Raw genomic sequence first — 24,822 nt, 5'->3', positions numbered from 1 at the left:
ATTTTCTATCTGGAATTACACAAGTACAAAATTATGAAAATTGCTATAGGGCATTTTTTACACCCATTTATTAGCTGTAAATATGTAGTCCATCTGTTTCTCTGTAGGTTAATAATTGACAGGTTGTTACAGAGGCTGCATAAATACAGGGTTTTAGTTCCAGCAAACTCAAAAGATTGAGTAGTAAACAGAAAAATGAAACTAACACACAAACATGAAAATCACATGTTGGGGAAACAAATGCTATAAACTGCAATTACAATAAATAGAGAGATGCACAGTTAAAACATGCTGTAAATACATAAATGATGCCAACACAGAACAGAGGAAAGGGAAATGCTGCAAATAGCGATACCTGCTGCAGTTAGCAAAAACAAACTGCAGGTTAAGAAAAGCAGCAAACTAGATCTGCATGATGGAAGCCTTCCAGACCACTAGGGGGTGTAACTATTATTAAAGTATAACCATTAGTTAAGGCATATATTTGATTCTAAGAAAGATTAAGTGTAAAATTTATTTTAAAAACCTTACCGTTCCTTTCTCCCTCTAGATTTCCTCTGGAAAGTATCCTGTTTATGTTTTTGCTAAGGCTCTGGTCCAAAGGTATTACTGATGTAATGTTTTTTGTTCTGGTCCCATATGAGTTAATGACCCCTAGTTGACTTCTGCTATGCAGCACTAGTTTGCAGCTTTTCTTAACTTGTATTTTTTATTTATTTTTTTTTGCTAATTACAGCATTTTCCTTTTGATTGTTTCTTCGTAAACATAATTTATGTGTTTGCAGCATGTTTTCTCTTTTCTTTTTTCTATGCAGCATTTTTTTCTTTGCATGTGATTTTGGATTTTTGTGTCTTTAGGACCTTTTGAATTTACTTTGAAATCCCTTTATTATTTTACAGCATTTGCACCCCTTGGCACTAAAATCTGTTTGGATAAAAAAAAAAGGAGAAACCTATGAGATTAAATGGATTATTTCGACACATGAACCAAGCCTTTTTGTGGAGGTTATGAACAACCTCACACCCTCCCACATTCTCAAACGGGTAATCATGTTGACATTGTCACTTTGGCATTGTTAAATTTAGTCGCAGTGCTTAGCAGGTGTAGCAGAAGCCTGCGAGCTGAGTCCTAGGAGGTGTTCCTGCACATCAGAGACGCTGCTTCTGTGTCTGATTAGTTGTCTGCTGTCATGGAGGGCTGCTCCCTGCGTCTCTCTTTCACTCTGTGTGCTTTTTTTTTTTTCTTTCTCCCTGTTCCAGCCACAGGGGACCATTACTGCCTCCTCTTATTCTTTGTTTGGTTTGTGATTCAGCCACTACATCTCAGCCCACCCTCAGCACTTATTCTTGGCCTGAATGTGTCAATTAGGGCCAGTAATAGCTTTTGACCTAAAAGTCAGTAACCACTGTACTTAACTGGATTTCACTGCATTTCTTTTTTTTGGGGGGGCGGGGGGCTTGAATGTGTCAGCTCTAATATTCCTGCTGAGTACATGAAACATCATTCTCTTTATCTAATCACCATACCATCGGAGTTCTTAGTTTTTTCTGATTCATCTTTCTCCAAGATCATCAAATTTCAACAGATTTCAGTTTTTGTGTCACAATAACCTTACAGTCATACACCTTGAGCTTCCCTGTGATAGAACCACAAACTATGATGTAATTTAATTGTGCTTTATGTGATACACTAACACAAGGCAGTGCAAATGCATGGAGAGGAAGGAGAATCCTGTAGGATAATGGTGTAGGGATGTTTTTCTCTCAGAATGACAGGGAAGCAGGTTAGAGCTTATATGATAAATCATTTAAAACGTTTGGGTTTTGGTTCTGTACAATTGAACTAGATTAAATTGTCTGTTTTGCCTGGCTTTGCTCTTTTTTTTTCTTCTCACCCTCCTAACTCCATCTGTCCTGTTCTCCTCCAGGGGACACCATACAAAGGATGAGATCCGCTCCGTTTCCAACCCCTGCAGAATTGGACGCATATGCTAAGAAGGTTGCCAACAACCCCCTCACCATCAAGATCTTTCCCAACAGCGTCAAAGTCCCCCAGCGTAACCACGTTCGCCGTACGGTCAACGGGCTGGATACGTCGGGCCAGCGCTACAGCCCTTACCCCCCCTCTCAGGCCAACGCCAAGACGGGACTCCTCGCCATCGTCAAGGTCCCCACAGTCAAAGGTATCCTGAAAGATTTTGATGGTAGTCGGGTTCGCTTGCACTCGGAAGTGAGTATGAATCCTACCACTGGACCCTACCAAGTGGCTTCAACCAGCACTTTAAACCACCACCCACCTCTGCCCACCCTGCCCCTCCCCCAGCACAGCTTAACCCACCAACAGCAGGACCTGCCTCAGACTTTACATCTACCCCTTTCTCAACAGCAGGCTCACACTCAGAGTCTTAGACACCCTCCTCCTCTGGCCCTACACCCTCAGGGGCCGATCAGACTCCAGACTCTGTCTCAGCACCCGGCCCTCGGCCACCCGCAGGGGCCCCCTGCAGTCATGCTTCAACAACAGCCTCCACATGGGCTGCAGGGGACCAGAAAGCTGCCAGATGGCGACGTGCCACCTAACGTTACCGTCTCTACCTCAACCATTCCACTCTCGATGGCCGCCGGTTTGCACCAGGCCCGTCAGGCTGACCTGAGCACCATTGTGCATCAGCTCAACCAGTTCTGCCAAGGGAGGGTCCAGGGCCCCGGAGCTAGCTCCATGTGTGAAGGCCAGATCGCCAACCCCAGTCCCATCGGTCGCAACCTGCTTATCAGTGCATGCTCCAGGGTTTCCATGCACAGTAACCCCGCCACCCCCGGCTTTCCACCACCCAACTGCATTATCGCCCCCCAAGAAAAAGCCACAGCTCCGATGGGAGCCCACCCCCCATCCAGTGTGGCTGGTATGAACCACTTGCCTTCCAACCACGCTGATCCAAAGCATCAGCAGCACGTGCAGCATCATATTCACCCCCAACAGAATCAGCTCCAACATGCCACCCAGCAGCAGCAGCAGAAGATGCGCTCCTGGAACCCCCATCAGCTGGCTCATGTCCCCCACATTCAGAACGGCTTGACGCACCTCTGCAAACAGCCTTCTAGGGACCCATCCTTCCATTTTAAAGGCATGGGGTACCCTGCAGAAGTGTTGGGGGGTCAGCCGTACTCACTGAAGCCTCCAGTGGACAGGCCCACGCCTTCCCCGCCCGTCAACAGCAGCAGCATGCCCGGTCCTATGGCCCACTACACTAACGGTCACTACTTCCAGTCCCACATCTGGAGCAGCAGCATCCTTCCCACACCCAACAGTGACAGCTCTGGGTCTCAGGATGTAGCCATGTCATTCCACAATGCAGGCCCAGGAGGGTGTACCACGCTGGACTGTGGGCCCCCTGGGGCTCCCCATTACAGGCTCCCAACGAGCTCCACCATGTCCTCAGCCGGCCAGACTAATCTGATGCAAACGGCAGATTACTTGGGTGGGGACTTCCAGACGCCCTACTTCCGCGATCAGAATCTCGGGTTGATGGGCAAGATGCACAGGCCCCCTCTGAGCAGGGTAGGTCCAGAGGTTGGAGACGGCAGAACCGCTCTCATCCAGCACCCAGGGTACAGATAAGCTATGGCCTTGTCTCCACAACCATTATCAAGCCCCTTTGTTTAGTCTTAAGAAACGAAACACAAGAATAAAACTCAACAGATAACTTAAAGGACAACAAGTATTAAGAGGGTAAAATAATATATTTAATGCAGAACAATATTTTTTTTTGTCATTCTTTTGTTTCATCTTGCAAGTGATCAATTGCTGGATTTAGTTCACGCTTTTACCTGCAGCCCAGGTACCCTGTTTCTGAAAGTGTGTGTAAACAGTCCTCTCTGCTTCTTCCTCCATCATAACACTGAATATCTGTGCCTGGATTTGAACAGAGTCTGTCTTCTCTCTTCTTCAGATCCCCAATGAGACTTTTCTTATGCATGTAAGACAAAATTGAAAGTTATCCCACATAGGAAAAAAAGCGACATTACCTGATATTTTTTCTTTTTTTTTTTTGGCTGGAACTGGTTAAGACATTCACTTCGGTGGTGATTTTAAAATTAAGTACAATCACTTTCATGCAGTAATAAAAAGAGAAGATAAAGAGACAGATGGGGAAGGGGCTATAAAAAAGAAACACATAAAGAGGCTTTTTTTCTTTTTTTAATGTTGTGCATAGTAGGACTACTACAGATAAATTCCTTTCAGGCTGTAAATGAAACATTTAATCAGGTTGTTTGTACGTTTTAAAGACAAAACTGGAGCAAATATGACAAAAAAAAAAAAATTCAATGCTTCTTTCTGCTTATGATGCTGCAGTGAATTCAGGTATTTAGAAGAATTAGCCTTGTTACTATTCATATTTAGTGACAAGATATATAAACATTAAGGGCAGATAAACACGGAAACCCTCCTCTACCTTAAAATGGCCAAAGTCAGGTTGATGAAGACACACCAGTGTGAAACTGTGCCATTGCATCTCTTTCCACTTTTCAGATTAGTTTTCCTTTTTATTGTTTAACCAAATGTATTACTTGAATGTTGAGTTCTTCATTTTGCAGGTATTGAAAGGGATCCGTCTGCTTTGTGGAGACTGAAGAAGTTTGTTGTTTTAATGTGACGAAGAATCTAAAGCCAAGGCGGAGCTTCTAACCCCACCGGGGTTTAAAAACCCACTGAGTTGCTACTGATGCTGATGTGAAGTCTGCTCCAATAGACCAAATTGATCACTTGCAAGATCGAGGGAAACGAACCCCTCCTGGGTTTCGGGTTTTAACGTGAAAAACAGCAAATGCATTGTTTATTTTCTTGTACACTGGCTTACCTACTAGACTACTGTAACTTTTAATGATTGTGTGTGACTGCTGCTTGCTGACGCGGGCGCAGATAAGTGAGCATTGAGGTTTGTGTGTGAGTGTGTATGTGTGTATAATAACACAATGACACCTATGTTTTGTTCACCTAACTCCCTAACAGCCCTTAAAAAGCCTTAAGTGTTTGGTCCTTGGACTTTCCTTTGACAATGAGCATGGTTTTAATAAAACAAAACCCAAATAAAGAGAAAGAGGAGGAAAAGGACATACAGAAACAGCAATTTTTACTTTTTTTTTTTTTGCCTTTTATTTGAATGAAGTTTTTTTCATTAAGAGCAATTCCTTAGAGATTCCTTATGGTTGAAAAGTGAGAAAAAGGAGGAATATTTTGTAATGATATATTTTTAGTAATGTGTAGTTACTGAGCTGTAACTTTTTTTCTAGTTTCAAAGCTTCAGTTTGCAGTTGTGACTATTTATAACTATTGATTTGCTTGTTATTTAAATTTTGTTTTTCCTCTTTGTTTCTTGTACTATTGCTGTGAAATGGAAGAAGGTCCACGAGCCTTTCTTTTGTGTCATTCTGTACGACAGATAAGAGGCAAGAGCGTGAGAGTTAGGCTACTCTTTTTGTAATATTGTAATAATAAAATAAAGTTCTAATTTATGCTTTGAAATGCGTCCAAACTCGGTCATTAGTGATGCTTTGCTTCACCTGGAACCACTTTGAATTTATTTAAAACTGGTTTTGATTTTTGTTTTGGGTGATTTTGGGTCCGACCAACTATAAAAAGCTGCTTCTTCAAGCGTGGCCTGATTCTTCAGCTAGAGGAGCAAATCTAAATAGAACGTTGCTTTAAGTGAATAGAATGATGATAAAAGAATCCTCTCAACCATTTTAACTTCACCTGAAGTCAATACAATGATTGAAACATTGACACAGCTCCATGTACCTCTAGGATAGGGATATCAGAACTGGTTTGTGAATAACAAAAAAAAAAAACAGGTTAATGCTGAGCTTTTGCCAGTGACCCACACCAAAACCCAATTTATGGGCTAATCCTTGGTTGGAAGCCTTACTAGTCTGAATAGTCTACAACATTTCCAATTCTTCTTGTGATCAAATAAACAGTTTATGGTTTAACCAAATATTACCCAATTCAATAAGCAATTACAAAGTATTGATAATATGTGTATTTCTTCCATTTTCAGTGCACCTAAAAAGAGAACTGTTTAAATACATTTCTAAAAGCCATATTAACTTATATTAACATGAAAGTGAGAGAAAACTTTGACTAAAACTGTACAGCCAAACAAGTAACTCATTGCCTCCAAAAGGCTAAAGCACATACAATTTGTAACGGTGTCAACCTGTGCCGAAGGTGGCGATTGCTGCCCCGATTGCTGTGCTTTCATGCCCTTTCTCTAGGCCTGCTTCTGCCTCATCGCCAGAGGAAGTGGAGTAGACGAAGCAAGCTGTGAAACCTGCAGGGCTGATCTGGCTGCAGTAGATTTAGCTTGTCTGGCTGTGATGAAAATGGGACCTGTATAAAGGGCACGCAGCGGGAGGTGCAGGATCAGCACCTTGGTGATCAGGATAACTCCATGATGGATTTTAGCTATGCCAGAGGCGCTGGAAGGTTGCGGCCTCGCTGTAAAGGATATGCATCCAGCAGCTCACTTATACGGCTTGTTAATATCACAAATCTTAATTAAAATTGCAGTATTTTTTTAAGGGATTAATTAACACTTTTTACAGCATAAGTAACGCCTGCTTTTCAACACAGTTTTACATGTCAGTCACTGAGTGTTTTGTAGTTCCTAATGATATTACTTAAATGTTTCCTTATATATTGCATTTTCATTGCAGAAAACAGTACAGTTTAGTTGGAGACATCCTTCCAAGCTTTTTGTCTCTTAAATAGAACACTGCGTTGGAGTCCTTGTTTATATCATGCAAGCTGAACAGCCATGGAAAAAACCCTCAGGGGTTCTTCAGCCGTTTAGGACCCTCATCTCATTGGACTGAGACGGCATCGTCCTCCTCCTGCTTTCCATGAAAAGGCCTCTCCAGCTACTCCCTGTGGAGAAAGGAGAAAACGTTACAGGATTTGAATCTGTTAAGTCTTGAAAAATCAAACTGCTCTTTGTTTTGGAACCTCTGTCAAATCCACGTGTAGGGTTTTCATGCTGGTCGAACTCCTCTGAAAATCCTGGATCCTCGCTGATGTTGATCAAGTTAGTGTTCCACTTGTTCCAGTTCATACTCTCGACCCTAAGAATACAGGAGAAATGCACTTTTAAATCAATGTCTACTTTATGACACCTCAGATGGTTTTTATTGGAAGAAAAAAAAAAATCTATTAATCAATCAGCCCTGATCACACAGCTGTGTTTTCTGTTTATCTTACCTGGGACCTTTTTTCTCCTGACTGATTAGTTCTTGCTGAGGTTTCCCTTTTTTTCCAGCAACCGAGATTAGTCAGCAGTGTGAATCAGTTCATGTGCAAATGGCTTTTCCCTCACAGACTAATACATTCCCATAGATTAAACTGTGACAGGAGTCCAACTATTGTGTACAAAAGCAAAAACTCAACATGCAAGACAGATGGTGAGCAATCTAATAATGAACCATTGAAATGTTGGACCCAAAATGTTCACCAGGTTAGAGGAGAGACTATAATCCTCATCATTCTACAAAGACCACCATTAATAAAGCTGATCAGATTAAAATGAAGCTTTTTTAGTGGATTAAAAGACATAGAATAACAATGCTATGTAATAAACTTTATGTAATAATTAATTTAGTTCATATTCAATTTTTAACTGTTGAATGCTTAGCTAAATTGGATTTTTTTTTTCTATCAGACTAAATGAAATGGTAAATTGTAAATGGCCTGTACTGGTAGAGCTGGCAAAATTAATCAAGAACTTTTCAAACGGAAATCTATAAGTCTATATTTCACAGCACTCTGTTCAAACAGCTGAAATGAACTTTAAGAGGCAGACCTGAAACACCTTCGCCGATCTTCTCCAAGAGCTGTGAAAAGCTTCTTCTCCACCCCAGAGCGAAAACACCCCTTTAGACAGCAGGGAAGCCTTTTCTCCATGTCCAAGATGGTGCCAGCCCTCTGGAGACGATCACAGCAACTTATTTAAACCTCACTCCCTTTAATAAATAATGCCAGGGACAGCATTTGCTCACCTGCAGGTTCCAAAGGCTTTTGCTCTCCTTGGTGATGTTTTCCACAGTGCGGTTCATGAGGGCTATGAGCATGTTGAGCAGCAGGATGTAAGTAAGAATGATGTAGCCAATAAGCAGGATGTAGAAGACCTCCATGTACTTGTAATCATGGGTAAAGTCGATATCTCCCATCCCTATGGTGAACTTGAAGAGCTCCAGGGTGGTGTATGAGAAGTTTCTATAGGTGGGTTTGACACACTCTGAATTAGGTGCAATGGTTCCAAAAAGTCCCCTCCCTGTCGCTGGCTGCTCTGGCTCTACCAGCAGTGTTACCACAGCTAGAACAGGAAACACAATGTTGCTTTAATATTGTATTTAAACAGTCCTGGTTTCTAATATGAAAATACAGTTTTTCTGTAATGCAAAGCTGGGGTGGAGGTACTAAAAATCCTGGAGTGGTTAACTCTAAATTAGTTTGAGCCAAGATAAAATACCTGCTGAGAATCCAAAGAGATAAACGAGGTAAACAAAAAGAAAGTGCAGGATATCACTGAGGATCATCTGCAAAGAAAACAGAAGTTAGAAGGCCTTAGAACAAAGTGTCCTCTGGGATGCTAACTGCAGCTGAATGGAACCCTACCTTCTGTATCATGACGCTGTAGACGCCCATGTGTCTGTCGCCCCTGGAGTAGTAGAGCACGTTCACCCAGCTGAGAGCTATACATATCACCAGGAAGCCCAGGTATTCATCCCTGTCCGCCACATATAGAACGGTGGAGATCAGGAAAAGGAGTCCCTGCATAAAACTGTGAACAACATGGATGTTAGACTGACCCAGAGGGACCCATGTTAACCTGTATTAACTCCACTTTAAATATATTTATTCCCAGTAAACGTTTTTCACATTCGCTGTTATAAAAAACTATTGAATATATTCTATGGGTTTTTTATTCAATTCAAAAAATGCATCTGTTGTCCAGGTGAACACTGAGGTATGTATGCTCCTCCATCACCTCCACTTTTTTTTACATGATAGTAGTAGCATTGAACTTATGCCTGCTTTGTTTTTTTCCTGAAATCTACAACTTTCTCTATTGTTTTTCTCATCCAGGATCAGATGGTTGTTTCCACAGCATGCAGTGGTTCACCAGCTTCCTGTACTCAGCCTCTTGTCCATCTCTAATGCACCCAGAAGAGTCCTCTGAGTGTTTCTTCAGATGACAGGACTGTCTTGTATTGAAGGTATACATAGTGAAATGAAATGGTGGAATGTAGTTCCCCCATGGTGCTTCTGTGCTGCTGACTACCTGATGTCACAGTTGACCCTTTAGCCTCAAGAACTGATCTGGTTGACAGGTAGTCTTTGATCCGGGTGTTTGCTGAGGACTCCACCGCAGTCTTCTGGAGTTGATGAAGAACTTCGTTCTTACAGTGATGCTGGTGAAGATTCTCAGTCATCCAGGTCAAAGTCATTCCAAAAAAGTAAAAAAAAAAAATAATCCACTGGACTTTGTTTCCAAGGTTGAAGACGTTTCGCTTCCGAGCCAAGAAGCTTTTTCAATTCAAAATGTCGGAAATAGCGTTGAGCTCGAGGCTTTATAGTGTGGACCAAAAACAAAGTCTTGTTTTGGTTTAGAAAACATGCAAATTGAACCGCACGAATAATCCGCCCTTAGGAATGTGGGTCGATTGGCTTCTTTGTTAGCCTGTAATATGTGATACCTGTCTATGTCTCTGAAAGGGGTGTTAAAGGGAATTGTTGGCCTTGCTAAACAGGCAAGGTGTTCTGTTTCCTCTGTAAGGGGTAAGGGGTTGTGATGATAGCGAGAAGGAATCAACTCAATTGCTGCATTGTAGGTTTTTGAAAGCTGAAATCCACACCCTCTGTTTAAGGTTGGTTTTCCTTTCTTGACATAGATGGCTTCCTTCAAGCCCCTCTCAAACCACCTATCTTCTTCGTCCAAAATGTGAACATTCTTGTCCTCCAAAGAATGTCCTTTGTCCATAAGGTGTAGATGTACTGCCGAGTCTTGTCCCGAGGAGGTCGCTCTTCTGTATTGGGCCATGCGTCTGTGGAGAGGTTGTTTGGTTTCTCCAATATAAAGATCACAGCATTCTTCACTGCATTGAACTGCATACACCACTCTGCTCATATTTGGTCTGGGGGTTTTGTCCTTAGGGTGCACTAGTCTCTGTCTCAGGGTCTTGTTTGGTTTGAAATGTACTGGGATTTTGTGTTTGGAGAAAATCCTTTTGAGTTTTTCAGAGACTCCAGAAACACATGAGATGACGATCATCACAACCCCCAGGTGTTCTGTTACAGTGGACAGAACACTTTGGTGTCAAAACAATTAGTATGGTGAACTCCCTGGTTAAATAACATGGAAGAAAACTCACTGTCAATAGTTTGAAATTTGAGCTGTGGAGATGAAACGTCACAGTAACAATCCTGAGTTTTCAAACTCCCTTTAAATCTCTGTCTACTTGTTTGGTCAGAAAGCCTGGCAGAAAGACTTTAAAGACAAGGATATAATCTTGCTCCCATGTTTCAGTAAAACACATAACACTTCATTCCCAATATTCTGGCTCAGTCCTTGTTAGGACTTGGAGTTCTTCTTACTAAAGGTCACACATTGCTCATAATGATTGACAGAAGAGATGGCTTGAATTTTCTCCTCCTCTGTTTTCTCCTTCATCCTGCTCTGCAACCCCTGCCCTCCTTTTCATCTCAACTGGGTATTATAGCTGACATATTATTTCAGGATTTGAGAGAATAATGGGCTGCTTCCTGGTGTAAAAAAAACAACTTTTAGTAGTCCCTATGGTTACACATCATAACAAAAATCAACGGTGAAAAATCTAAGACCAAAGTTAAACATCATCAGACAAAAACTTTGATCCACAAATGGAGGAACTGAGGAACTAGTTGAGCTACTCTAAAGTGTAGCCATCTTGAGCAGTGCAGTTCTAGAAAATTATGCAATAAAATATTACCATTTACTGTAAGATCATGTTTAGATAGCATTTTAGATTTTTCAAAACCTCTTTTGTAATTGAATATTTAAAAACTGGCATGCCTGTTACCCAGCTTTTTTGTATCCTAATACCACAGAATAAAGCTTAATAAACTCCTAAAAGTTGCTGAGTTATTAGAATGAGTTAACAATGGACATTTTATGTATCTTGATAGCACTATTTTATTTGGTAAACATTTTCTAATACATATTTCTTTTTCTTTCAACTTCATAAATGCCAATATGAGAAAATGTGACTGGGTTAGGTAGAAAATCCCAATAGATTCCTCTAAATACTATTGAATTTCAGTGTTCTATGACAACTGTTTAGCATATCTGTTATGAAGAATTATCTGAGAAAAATCGACTTACAATAGAATCTCATAATATCCATCAATCAGCAGTGTCTGCATCTTTGGCCTCTTCCTCGTCATGTCCAAGATCTGAAGGGGTTAAGAGATCATTAAAATATTCACTGAACCTAAACCTCCACAAGATGGCGATATAAACCACAGGATAAAAAACAGCTCACATACCCCAGTGACAAAAAAATAACAATTTGCTAATAATGTCACCAGCTGGCCTGAAGCATACAGGACGCTCCATGTTTTGTCCACTTGAAACCAACCCTGCAGGAGACAGAGGAGACATCAGGACAAGCTTTGCTCCGGTCTGTTAAACAGCGTGTAACTATTTACCCTTAACTCCTGCCACTTTCTTTTGTTGTAGGCTACAACAGTAAAGATGGACAGGTACACAAGGTAGAACAGGAAGTTGAATAAAAAAAATCCAGCTCCAAACTTCTTCCACTTATCCTCCAGCAGGCAGCTAAGTGGTTCTGTCTCCAGCATCGCGTGACGGTTCTGTGAAGATATACAATATCATGGCTTAATGTGAAGATTCAGTTTTTTCCCAATGTGCCAGCAGAGCTGGAACTCACAGGAATGTCACTGCCATAGATTATAATTTCCAAGACAGAGTTTTTCTCGAATGAATCCACAGAGGACAGGTCATACAGGGAACTGTGGACAGGTCCATAAACCCACTCGGTGAATTTACGGGATAAGTGCTTGAACTGATTCTCATGAAATTCTCTTTGTAGAATGTAAGAAAAAATCTGCAGACAAACAAAGAGGAAGTAAGAAAACCCACCAGTGAGAGTGCAGATTCACTAAATACAAAACAGATTATAATCCTCTCAGACCTGGAACCTCCAACCAAAAAATCTCATCTTAAAAAAACCAAACTCTAAATGTTTATTTACCTGATTTCTGCCCAACTTGGCAGCCAGTTTGAGAGGTGTTAGACCTTTCTCGTTCTCTTTCTCCTCCAGCTTTATCTTAGGATGCAGTCGGGCATTGTTCTTTAGGATACGGTCATAAATGGCCGTTATAAATTCTGTGTTCTCCTTTGTGTTATCAGCAACAAACACCAGAGCATGCAGCACTGTGTTGCCGTGAGAGTCAGTCATCTTAGCATCCGCTTGTAGATACTCATTCTCCATGAGGTAGTCCACTATGTCGGGTTGGTTGGTGCAGGCTGCTAGAGACAATGGCAGCTCACCTAAATGAAATGATCATACAAAAAACATCTGAAATTAATTTTAAAAGCAGAAAATCACCAGATTTAATTTACTTTTGATTTTTTCCTATACACACAAGCTCAAGCAACGAATGTAAATATGGCTACACTTTTTTGAGGTAAACCCTTTGCTAAGCAAGTTCAGGGTCTATCATATATCTGCCATAGTTTAAAGTCGACTGGATACCTGACTTTAAAGCATAGTTAACAAATATACAATATAACTAAGATAAGGGACTGCCTAAACTATTTTTGATGTCTTTTTGGAGTTGTTTTGGTTTAAGACCTACTTTTCTGTCTTAGGTATCTGGTCCAAATTGCCACATTCAGATGAAAGGGAAGTGGTCGGGATGACCATGAACTTTAAACTACTGGAAAACCAGCGTCACTGTGGCTAAATTTACATCACCATTGAGTGAAAGGCTTCTTGACCAGCTAATACATGCCTTTACCTAAAAGCAGGGGTCTCAAACTCTGATCCTCAAGATGTACTGTCCTGCAGGTTTTAGATGCTTCCCTGCTCTAACACATCTAAAAACATATGAATGGTTAGTTACCGGGCCTTTGCCGAACTGGATGACATGCTGAAGAGGTAATTCAGTCTTTTAGGAAGGAATGCGTCTAAAATCTACAGGATAGTAGATCTTTATGACCAGGTTTAAACCTGCTTAAAGCCAGTCTTCCAACCCTTCTTGAATGAGCCACCATCTAATCTAAACGAGGTCTCCCCATTCTAATAACACACTGATTGACTGTCCTGCCAGGATGATGCCAGAAGCTTTTCTGATTTAGATTTTTAGTGATTTAGATTGTAGCCAAACCCAATTTTATGCCAACAATTTTACATAAAGTGGAAAGTAAGGAGTTTTATATGAGGAAGAAACACAAATTTACCAAAGTAGAAGTTGGGTCCATCATGTGGCTGAAAGAACTTCCCACATGCTTTAGCATGAACATCTGCACCTTTGCTGACAAGTAGTTTCACATAGTTAATACTCCTTCTCTCAATGGCTATATGAAGAGCAGTCTGACCTATGAGAACCCAGGGAAAATGTATGGTTATTGTTTTTTGTTGCAAACAAAAATGAAAGTAATAACATATCATTTGCTACTGTTATTAAAATAGCAGAATATTGAAAGAGAAAGCAGACTGGCAAATTTAATTCAGAGGGAAATTGACCTTTATAGTAGCTACTGGTGTAGGCTGCATTCACAAACTCTTTAATGTCACCAATCCTCTCTGAAATGTCGATCAGCACGTCTATGGTTTGGTTTTTGCCATCTTTGAGGTGCAGTAGAGCCTTCATCAGGGCGGTTTTTCCATATGACTGATCTGTAGATGTAACCGTTAGATGGGGGAATCAGAACTCAGATCTCCTTTGAACAGTTTGAGACACCTGCTGCATCATAGCTGCTCTCTCACTTACACAAAGAGTCAGAGAGTTTCTTCATGCTCTGATGCAAGTACTCGTACAGGCCGTCCAGTTTCCCAGGGTCCCTGCTGGCAACTGCTTCAAATAATCGCTCCATGGTAAAAGTGGAGCTATCCCTCTTTTGCTCTGGTGGCTCACCTCGAATCCCTCTGGAAACAAAAGGTGTTGCATATTTGCAGGGTTTACTGTGAGTCAAACAGCCTATTAGTCTATTTTAATCAGCAGTGTGTGGTTTGATAGCACACAGAACCCGTTGTAATTTAATTGTAAAAAATCGCATAAATCAGTTTATGTCTCAATGCAGAGACTCACTTGTCAAAGTTGAGATTGAATCGGATTGCAGGCTTGAGTGGTTCCATTTCTTCTTGGTAATCAGTGTCCATTGGGGCCTTGGGCTCCTCTTTGTCCATACCTAAAGCAGAAGCTAAACCATCCTTCTTTGGTGCCTTCTGCGTTGATCTTTCTTCCTCTGTTCTGTCATCAGTCTCCAGATGGAAGTCCGACATCGGTGACTTCTTCATCTTTATCTGTAATGCTGCCAGTCTAAAATAAAACATAATATGTGTTTATCATTCAGTGATTCTCAAAGAGGGCACCTGAAGAAGTGAACAAACAACTCTTTAGTATCATCAAACAGGTTATAATGTTCTTTTTATTTACTTGGCCTATGTAGTTTAATTAAAATTTTGTTCTAGAATTTCCATAAAGTACAAATCCAGGTTAGTTAGACTGGTTGTAAATTGCGAAAGGCTCCGGGCTCAGTTCATTACTTTACTGACAAAATATACTAGCAATAGAACTAATTACCGTAGAAATATCTCATTACTTAGGCTTAGTTTCAGCACTGCCCATGTGATAGTGACTACCAGACAGTGCTTTGCCTATTTTAATGCATCACATCAGACACACACAACCCCTCAAGGAGCAGAGAGGGAGGGGAGGGAAAAAACAAACAGACCAGGGAGGGTCTGGCTGTTTGTGGCAGTGGCCGTGCTCAGATAGTGCCCCAGTGCAGGACACAAACCTCCCTCTGTGCCCAATTTGAACTAAATCACACTATATTAGGGCAACACAATATAGGCTATATGTATTAATTTAACTAAAAAAAAAAGGAATCAAACATAGGTATGGCCATGGCCTGCCTGAATCATTGGTAATTAGAGGTACGGCTTGTCTTGTGGTTGAGGTGCCACGGGGGGTGGGGGCAGTGATTGCTTAGCTCGGGTCCAAACTAGCAGAAATAAAAAGTACTAAGATTATTCTTCTTATAATGTTATTAGTAGTTATAGCATTTATATTATGTTGTTATTTATATTATTAGATATGTAAATTAGAGCCCCACCGATTAATTGGCGGGCCGATTTATGAGGCCGATTTTAGCATCTGAATCATTAATCGACATCAGCCAAAATGTGGCCGATATAAAAATTCTATTGCGTTGATTCTGCACCTCTGCCCCCCCTGCACCGCCACTCACCGCAAACACATATGCTCACAGCTGCTGGTAGCATAAGGACAGAGTTAGAAAAAGAGGGAGAAACTTATGAAGTTAATTTAGAATTAAAACTATTTGTACATTGTAAGTGTGAATTTAAAGTTTGAAGAGTGATATAATTTTTTTAATTATAGAATTAAAAAGGAAAATCACAAATACAATTTCTTTTAAACCTGTTCACATTTTAACAACAAGTACACTAATTGTGCTCTACAATTTGCACATCAAAAACCTCTTGCATTCTTAGTTTTGCTTTAAATGATCCAGGGCTTATGTTGCAAAATCATTTGTGCATTATAAGTTTGAAGCTTTGTAATTGTATATTTTATTTGTCACAATTACAAAAAAAAGGTACACCTCAAAGTACAAATACACAAATTGTATTCTGTAATTTCTGTGAGTTGCACTCCAAAAATGTCTCCCAAAATATAAAAAATAATTGTGAAGCTTTTAATATAAGTGTTTAAATTGGTTTTGCACCAACAAAAATGAATGGAAGTCATTGTTGATGTGCAACTCACAGAACACAATTTCTGTACTTGTACTCAAGAATTTGAAAGGGTGTAACTTTTTTTTTATAATTATGACAATAGTTTTGGATCATCAGGATCAAAACTGAGAATTTAAGACATTTTTAATTTGCAACTTACAGAACACAATTTCTGTACTTGTACTCAAGAATTTGAAAGGGTGTAACTTTTTTTTTATAATTATGACAATAGTTTTGGATCATCAGGATCAAAACTGAGAATTTAAGACATTTTTAATTTGCAACTTACAGAACACAATTTCTGTACTTGTACTCAAGAATTTGAAAGGGTGTAACTTTTTTTTTATAATTATGACAATAGTTTTGGATCATCAGGATCAAAACTGAGAATTTAAGACATTTTTAATTTGCAACTTACAGAACACAATTTGTGTACTTGTACTCAAGAATTTGAAGAGTTGTAACTTTTTTGTAATTATGACATATGAAAAAAAAATTACAATTACAAAACATCAAACTTACAATGCAAAAATACTTTTGCAACGATACTTCTAAACCGTTAGGAACAAAAGTGGGAATGTAAGAGATTTCTAATGTGCAACTTACAGAACCTATTTGTGCACTTGTACTTAAAATTTGAACAGCTGAAAAGAAAATGTGATTTTGTTTTTTTATTCAATTACAAAACTTGTAATGTAACTCTCTCTGCAACTTCAAATTCACACTTACAATGCTCCAATAGTTTTAGAAAGTGAGGAGTTTACTCCATGGTAAGCTGCTATTATGTACAGTAAAACTATATTTTAGTGCCCCATGACAACAAATCCTCGTGCAAACACACCGTTAGGGTGCATTAAGGAGAGCAGATGAGTTTTATATGTGCTAGTTTTGGAATATTACCATTTTAACTCTTTGTGAAATAAACATAATTTTAAAGGAATTTTGTTTGGGTGTTTTAAAAGATCCAGCATTTCTTCTTAAATCTAGTTCAGTGCCTTGTGTTCAGTGGAACAGAGAACTTTTTAGTTGCTTGTAAATATGACAAACTAAATTATTTTATATTCATTTTACAGGCAGAGGGGAACAGTTATCTGTGGAGCCACTTCATGAATGATCTAACAGCAGTTTGAAGATGCATCTGCGGTGTTAAAAGTCTGTCAGTTCGCCACCAGCCACGCAAAAAACACCCCTCATTTGAGGCAATATCTCAATCAGCACCAAAAAAATGTATCATATTTATAGTCTTATGCTGATACTGCTCAAATTAAAGTTGCATATTTTAATTATGTAGGTCTATGTTTTGTTTCTTTGTCTTAAATCATATTTTTGGTTGAACTTTAGTTGGACAGTGCATATCCTGTCTATATCCATCTGTCGATATTTGATATCAACCTATTTCTGATATTGGCCAATATATTTTTTTAAAGCGCCTAATATCAACGTTCACAATCCTATATCGGTCAGGCTCTAATATAAATATTTTATATATATTTATAGATTATATCATATTACTATATCAGCACTGCTTATAAAATAACAATTATTTTATTCTTATTATAATTCTCGCTATTTATCACCACCATTGTCATTATTATCATAGTTATTGGTATATTTTTGTTATTGTTGCTGTTAACTATGATCAATCCTATTAGCATGATCCTTATTATTGTTATCACTGCTACTACAACACATAATTTGCTAATTTTATTACTACTAAATTAGAACTGTGATTATAAACTTTATCCATACACAAATTAATCATTTATTAACTCCTTTTTTTTCTTTTCCTCTTTGTTGATTCTTTGCTTATATTCCATTCACCACTAATTTTTCAATAATATCATTATGACCAATCTATGCCACACAACCGCTACTTATGTTTGTGTCCGTATGTTGCATATTTTCTTCCCTTCTTCTCTCCAAATGTTTCCAATTCCTAGTTTTCTTATTGTAATGAACATCATATAATAAAAAAGAGACACAGTTCTATGACTGTGAGGGAGTACACAGTCTTCTTCACTTGCTGTGCTTTGTAGTTTGTTTTGATTAGTTTGGATTGTTTCTGTGTATGTATGTATATGTATATATGTATGAGTATGTATGTGTATATGTGTGTATGTATTTATGTATATGTATAGATTATGGGAGATGCTGTTTTAATGTCCATATAATTTTATTTCATTTGTATTTTTTATTTCATCTTTTTTGTTGGACCCCAGGAAGAATAGCTGTAGCTTGCTACAGCTAATGGGGATCTTAAATAAACTAAACTAAACTAAACTACTCATTCACTACAAAATTCACTAAATCTCTCTCCAGTTCCCGCCAGTGTGGATCCTGGGTTGGTTGAGTACCATCAGAGGACATTACAGAAGCTATTGACATAAATGTGGTATGCTACCCTTAAAGTTATATGTCAACCACTACTTTAGCTAAAAGACATTCCTCCAAATCTTCCTGAATGTATTACTATCAAAAAGCCATCTTACAGATAATCTAATCTCCTCTTTCAGAAGCACTTAGGAGACATTAGTTCTTTAACCCTTTGCCTCAAAGACACTTTACTCCACCACAGCCAGACTCAAAGAGCAGATCTAATTTACACTAAATGCTTTACATTAGGGGAGCTGCACGGTGGCGCAGTCTGTAGCACTATTGCCTTGAAGCAAGATGGTCCTGGGTTCAATTCCTGTCTTTTGTCAGGAGTTTAGATGTTCTCTGCTTATGTGGGCATTGTATCTTCCATAACCCAACATGGCTGTTGGATTATTGTTGACTCTAAATCCAGCTTAGTTGTGTAAGCATGGCTGGATGTGTTTCCCTGCAATAGACTGGTAACTTTTCCAGGATACACCCCATATTTCACCTACAGACTGCTGGAGATAAGATAGACATGAGCCTGATGAGTAGTTTATTTAAGCTCAGTGCATGATTTATATATTGCATAGTTTTATTACAAATTTTTTCACTTGCTATTTTAACAGAATTTAAAAAAAGATATCTTTATATAATGTATGTATTTGCTTGCATTTTACCCTTTTTTTTAACTTTAATTTAAGTAGGTTATTTGTCTCAAGAGGAAAGTTTCTCTATAAAGTCATTATCAGTGGCTACAGCTGCTGACAGGAAGAGTATTTTTAAACAGGCTTTGTTGCGATGAAGTATCAAGAAACCTCCAAAATTGTAATACAGATGCTCGCAGTTATCTATCATGCTCTTGCTTTTGCACAGAATTCTCTAAGAGCTCTAGAACAGTCCCCTAGATTGAGCAAATGTTTGTATTCTCTTGATAGGTTTCATTTTCAAGTTACATGCTTCTGATGCTGCCATCAAACACGATAGCAGGGGACTTAGAGAAGATATGTAGCACCCTGCTTGAAATTACCCAACCTTCCTCAGGAACTCTGTGCTGTCACTGAAGTTATTGAAACTTCTAATACATTACTCTTAGAGGGAGGGGGCAATTCTGCAATATAACAGAGACAAGTAGTACTTCAAACAGAATCAGAACAAATGCAAAAATACTAGCCCATGATATTCATTCATCATCATCATCTGTGCCTATTTCTCTGTTCAAGTCTAGCTAATGTGGTACAAATGAGTCTTTAACTCGAGGCATTATCAAGGCTTTTTTTTTTCTCACAGTGGAACAATGAAACTTCTTTTGAACTCGAGAATATTCCGATGTAAGAACTTGTGGTGTTTCAGACAAAAGGTTCTCAGTGTGTCAGATGGCTCCCTTTTCAAACAGATGTTGTGGGGACAATGAGTCCGGGGTAGCCATGATCTTGCCTCTCATCTTCACAAGATTCTAGACTCAGATTTTAGAACTACCAACCAATCCAACCATATCTAAGTATGGACTCTATAGTCCAGGGTTTGGGAACCTAAGTTTGGCTTTTTGATGATTGCTTCTGGCTCGCAGATTTCGGCTTTTCAGATAAAGCTTAAAATTGATTTTCCACTGCTCGTATCCTCTTCAGGACAGCAGTTGGCTGCAGGAGCTATTGTCGTTTATTTTAATTGGATGATAATAGCCTACGTTGGCTGTTGCTGAGTAAACAAGGAAACACCCCTTTTTTAAATCAGTCTGCTCAATCATTAGCTCAAAGATAATCCTTTGATGAAGAAGATGGGAAAAAGAAAAAGAAGGTGATGTGTATTGTACATTTCAGGAAGAATGGACTAAAGAATTCTCCATTGCGAAGAGAGCAGATTCTGCGGTGTGCCTAATTTGCAATGACAAAATTGCATCTATGAAACGGTTGAATGTAAAGAGGCACTTTGACACCATGCTACTTTCGCATCAAAAAGCCTGCTGGAGACAGCAGAAAGAAAGCATGCCAAGAGCTACTGAGCAGGGGGCAATCTAACCAGCAGCATCTCCATATAAGGTGACTATTATTCCACCCGTTTTGCTGGATCTTTAGCAATATTGAGGAACGGAAAACCATTAACAGAACGTGAGTATGCTAACACGCAAATGGTGGATGTAGCCATTTAACTTTTTTGATGATCTTCTGAACAAAGACAAGATAATGAAACAGATAGAAGACATGCCTCTGTCGGCACAAACTGTCCATGATCGTACCATCATGATGGTGGAAGAAACGCAAGGACATAAATCCAACGGCATTCTTTTCCCTGGCTTTGGATGAGTCAACAAACATAAGTCATTTGTCCCAGTTCAGTTCAGCAAATTGTTTGGAATCCAGTTTGTGTGGGTTGTTTTTTTTTTTTTTTTTTTCCTCCCCCTGGATCTCGTTGGCCTTCTCACACACCAGCAGATGGTTACCTCATTACCGGAGGACTCTTAAGCTGCTGACTGCCACTACCTCAAAGCCAGAGTGTTTGCCAGTTTTGGGTACTCTAGCCAAGCTGAGTTTTGCTGAGTCAAACTGGGTTTTTTTCACCTTGTTGTTGTTGTTTGTCTTTGCCTCTAGGCAGGAAGTCATCCTGCAAACTGGATGTTTTGGACCTTTTCCCCCCTGGAAGGATACTCTGAGCGTCAAACTGAGCTGAAGATTCAAACTGGTGGTTTGGATCAACTTTTCCCCCAAGGATTGTTTGGGCATCTCTCTGAGCAGGGAATTCATCTCCAGAAGAAACCGTTCAAGTACCGCAGGAAATCTAAGTGGCAGTCAGCTCCTCCATTCCTCAAGGAAACACCTCGACTTGGTTAAACCCTGTCCACCCTCCAACGAGCAAGCCTATTACTGGGTCAACCCACACCGACTGGATTCAAAGAAAGACACCTTTTTTCTGGAAACGTGAGTCCTGTTGCCTTTATTCCCTTTTTCAAATCAGAGACACAAATTTCCCACTGAACCTGAACTAACCGCAGAATCTTCCCCTTCACTTTTCAGTCCCGGTTTGCCAGTGTTTAGGGCAGCACTGGACTGATTCTTAAATGTGGATCCTGGAGTCTGGCTACCTATTTGCCTTTTAATATTTTCCTTCAGGTGTTTTCTGGAGCAGTCTGGGAGAGGAGCGCAGGTGTTTCTCATCTACGCTCATAAACAGAGAAGCTTATAAGGAGCTCACTGCCAGCACTTCAACGATAGAGTGTTACCCATCATCAGTAATTCTTTTCCTGAGAATTTCTATGGTTCCCCTTCACTCCAAGCTCCTTGCCTCTGATCTTCCATCGGGGTACCTGGTCAGACTGAACACCGCCTCCCCTCCACTTCCTCCGCTCATCTTCAGACCACCTGAATTGGCCGTTCAGGTGGTGCAGTGCTTAGCACGCACGACCCATGTACATGGGCCTCAGTCCTTGACGCGGGCGACCCGGGTTTGAATCTGGCCTGTGGTCCTTTCTCGCATGTCTCTTCCCCTCTCTCATACCCCCTTTCCTGTAAGCCTACTGTCTATGAGCCACTAGTGCTGTAAAAACGCATAAAAAGAAAACATAATTACTCCTGGAGAAAGGACATTCTAAATTCAGGAACCTGTTTGTCCTCCTAGGATTCTGCTCACTTCCTTGAAGCAAACATTCTCGTTTCTACTTGTAGGAGATAAAATCTATTATCTTTTCACTCCCTCATCTACAAGAGAAATAACCTTTGCTGTTTTTCCCAGGGAGGTGACGTGTCCCAGGCCCCAGAAGGTTCCTTTCCTCTCTCCGTCTCCAGTTCTTCTAATTGCTTTTAACATAAACATTCTTTAAAATTTCTTCTGGATTCTGAAGTGTGTTCTACATGTGGGTCAGATCTCTGCCTTAAATAATGACAGGTTACCTTGTAAAAGAGTGACTAAATAGTTTTGGAAACGCCAAACAATTAAAGTCGTCTAAGTAAATGAAGGGAGTGGTGAACCCTTATTTGTGCATGTGCAGTGCGCCAAGTTGTGGTAAATCGGATTGTAGACGCTCGTAGCTCTGCTTCAGCAGCAGGATTCGATAATGATAACCTCACGAGGCGACTGAAAATCAAACATGTTGGATTTTCTCCTGACGTTAAGATTCCTGATCGGAAGGCTAATTGCCCCTCGTTAACCCATGTAAACCATACAACAATTTTCGCACGACTTGAGAATCGGCCCAAAAAGGGGCAAAAACTCACACAGTGTGTGCCCACGCTTAGCAGAAAACATCTTACATTTGTCTGCTTTGGCGTCCACATTTATAATCAAAATACATTTAGATGACTTTTACGAGGACTATTAAAGTATAAAAAATTTTCAGGGCCATTTTTTTCTTAATTTTGTTCATTGTTGCAGGAATTGTAAATAAGGGTGTGCCAGGAACAGAAGATATTTTCCAGGAACTGTTTCCTAATTTATGAAGATAAACAAACAATTGCCTTGTTTTGATGGGATGTTGTTTTTTCCTTTCCCATTTTGAAGAGTTGTTAAAAGCGTGGGTCTCTTCATAATTCCATATTTTAATATCAAATGATAGCGGAAAGATATGGGAAACTGATTTAAAGGTTAACTAACATTTGGGTTAGGTTACGCTAGAGCTGCATTATTGACCAAATATTATTTACAAATATACTGAAGCTCTGAAGACTTAAGGGTAAGGGTTGGGTGTACAAAAATTAAAGGTTGTAAATTAGGAAAATATATATTTTAATTGCAATATTGTACCACAGCAATTTAAAATGACTTTTTCTATTTTGTGTATCTTAACCAGGCATGCCACTATATTATAGATGTACTGATCATGACCAAGAAGAATAAAATTCAAAATATCAATACAATTTGATCACATTCTTCTATTAGCACAGCTACATGTTAAAGAAGGTTGCAGTAAACAATGCTGGACAGTGTGTTAAATGTTTTGTGATCATTTATACCACAAAGTTCCGCCTCTCCTGGCCTTAAAGGCATAGGCATATTCTCAGACATGTGATGTTTCCTTCCTGGTGACCAACAAAGCTGTTTATTTAGAAGATTTCCATGGCAGCAATTACACGAATCCATTGATATATCAAATATTTTCTTCTTTGGAGTCAAATCTAAACCTTTCGCAGTAGAATTTAGGAAAACTGTTTAAAAAAACACAGTATTGTAAAAAATAATCTCCCAAAACTCAGTTTTTCACAAAAATCAGACTTGTTAAGAAGCCGGAAGAACCTACAGACATTATTCGTGGCTCTTGGTTCTCCTTTTTGAGAGAAATGGGAAATCACGCATTTAGACTCCACATCATATGACAATTATACACTAACACAGAACACATAAATAGAGGAAAACAGAATGATTCAACTAAACCACAAATAAAACTAGGAATAGCCTTGTCCCATTAACATTTCATTGTGGTTGGAGTGTGCACAGGAGCACGTTCCACATGTTTTCCTGTAATATTAGAGGATCTATTGATTCTTGGTGCTCAGATATGTGAGATGAGCTCCTCCTAATAAGCCTTGTATATTGCACAATAAGGATTTTTGTTGTGTTTCAAATTAACAGAGGAAACCAATAAACATATAAGAAAGAAACGGTTATCGTCCTTGCAACAGTCAGATATTCTCTACATTTTAAGACAGCCTAAAGATGATCCAATGCAGGAATTCAATTTTGCAAATAAATGTGTATTTAAACTCACCAAAATAATCCTTGTTCCCTTGATGTCCCTCTTCATAAAGAAATTATTTTGATGTGTAAAAAAAACAACGGTTCTCCGTCCGGCTCAAACTAAGGCGTGTGATCATAAGATGCTCATGTAGTTTGAAGGCAAGTGGTCAGATGTCCACTGAGGCTCTGAGTGCTTAAAAGGAAAGGCTGCTGTATTGACTATTAACCCGTCCAAGGAGTAGAACACATTAGGAAGAACCATACATGTTTATACTGCAGAGACAGCAGGCGTGTCGTCTGACATGAACGTAAATCGGTTTCCTGATGACTTCAGCAGATTTATTCCTGCTTAAAGAGCTTCTGCTTATCGTAAACTGCAATTTGATGATCTTGATTGTCTGAAGAGGATCCCGTGTGCAAAAAGGAAACACTGAAACATATAATTAATTAAATATCTTCATGTTTTTAACCAGGAGTAAAACTTTTAAGAGACACTTACCAATTCACAGTTCCTGCATATTCAGACTGGTCTTCTGTCACATGTGAAGAAAAAAAAATCTTAAGCTTTTCTTAGTTGCTGCAGAGCTTCCTGTGTGCGCCTCTTTGTGCTTCATTTCAGTTTTCTGCCCTTGTGTGTGCTTCGGCTCGCATCACTGTTGTTGTCCTGTGACTGTGTGTGGTTGGAGGGCTCATACCAAAGGGTTTAGTTTAGGTTATTGATATGGATCCCCATTAGCTGCGGACACACTGCAGCTTTTC

General features: G+C 39.5%; 2 protein-coding genes across 5 annotated transcripts in view; one reads left to right on the top strand and one right to left on the bottom strand.

Annotated features, from left to right (window-relative positions):
• The window catches only part of fam222ba (family with sequence similarity 222 member Ba), a 56,931-nt gene extending 51,407 nt beyond the window's left edge, over positions 1 to 5,524 (top strand). For both annotated transcript variants that reach the window (XM_038297589.1, XM_038297590.1), the window contains exon 3: positions 1,929 to 5,524. In XM_038297589.1, the coding sequence (XP_038153517.1) occupies positions 1,929 to 3,619 (1,691 nt within the window). In that variant the 3' untranslated portion in view covers positions 3,620 to 5,524. The remainder of the gene's footprint in view (positions 1 to 1,928) is intronic.
• LOC119791467 (transient receptor potential cation channel subfamily V member 1-like) lies at positions 5,140 to 24,722 on the bottom strand. Of its 3 annotated transcripts, none has more exons than XM_038297587.1 (16): positions 24,563 to 24,722; positions 14,372 to 14,602; positions 14,054 to 14,208; positions 13,807 to 13,959; positions 13,521 to 13,658; positions 12,310 to 12,608; positions 11,986 to 12,162; positions 11,744 to 11,908; positions 11,582 to 11,674; positions 11,418 to 11,488; positions 8,672 to 8,837; positions 8,526 to 8,592; positions 8,053 to 8,369; positions 7,857 to 7,978; positions 7,007 to 7,122; positions 5,140 to 6,928 (listed from the first exon to the last, which is right to left on the bottom strand). In XM_038297587.1, the coding sequence occupies exons 2-16, from the start codon at positions 14,578 to 14,580 to the stop codon at positions 6,843 to 6,845; spliced, it is 2,334 nt and encodes a 777-aa protein (XP_038153515.1). In that variant the 5' UTR covers positions 14,581 to 14,602; positions 24,563 to 24,722; the 3' UTR covers positions 5,140 to 6,842. The 3 variants fall into 3 exon arrangements, with proteins under 3 accessions (XP_038153515.1, XP_038153514.1, XP_038153513.1); XM_038297586.1 differs by lacking the exon at positions 24,563 to 24,722 and adding an exon at positions 24,095 to 24,318; XM_038297585.1 differs by lacking the exon at positions 24,563 to 24,722 and having other exon boundaries at positions 14,372 to 14,616.
• Positions 24,723 to 24,822: the final 100 nt, after the last annotated feature.

The sequence above is a fragment of the Cyprinodon tularosa genome, unplaced genomic scaffold (assembly GCF_016077235.1).
Source record: "Cyprinodon tularosa strain WSP-4 unplaced genomic scaffold, ASM1607723v1 ctg392, whole genome shotgun sequence".
Taxonomy (NCBI): Eukaryota; Metazoa; Chordata; class Actinopteri; order Cyprinodontiformes; family Cyprinodontidae; genus Cyprinodon; species Cyprinodon tularosa.
Note: the sequence above shows the minus strand (reverse complement) of the source record. Positions and strands in the feature narration are given on the sequence as shown.

What these genes read in the sequence shown, in the direction of transcription:
- LOC119791467 (XM_038297585.1), bottom strand. Translation starts at nt 14,616, where the DNA reads ATGTTTTATTTTAGACTGGCAGCATTACAGATAAAGATGAAGAAGTCA. An exon ending in AAAGCCTTTGGAACCTGCAG is followed by an intron (nt 7,979 to 8,052) that starts GTGAGCAAATGC and finishes GATCGTCTCCAG; the next exon opens with AGGGCTGGCACCATCTTGGA. An exon ending in TACACGTGGATTTGACAGAG is followed by an intron (nt 6,929 to 7,006) that starts GTTCCAAAACAA and finishes CTTTCTCCACAG; the next exon opens with GGAGTAGCTGGAGAGGCCTT.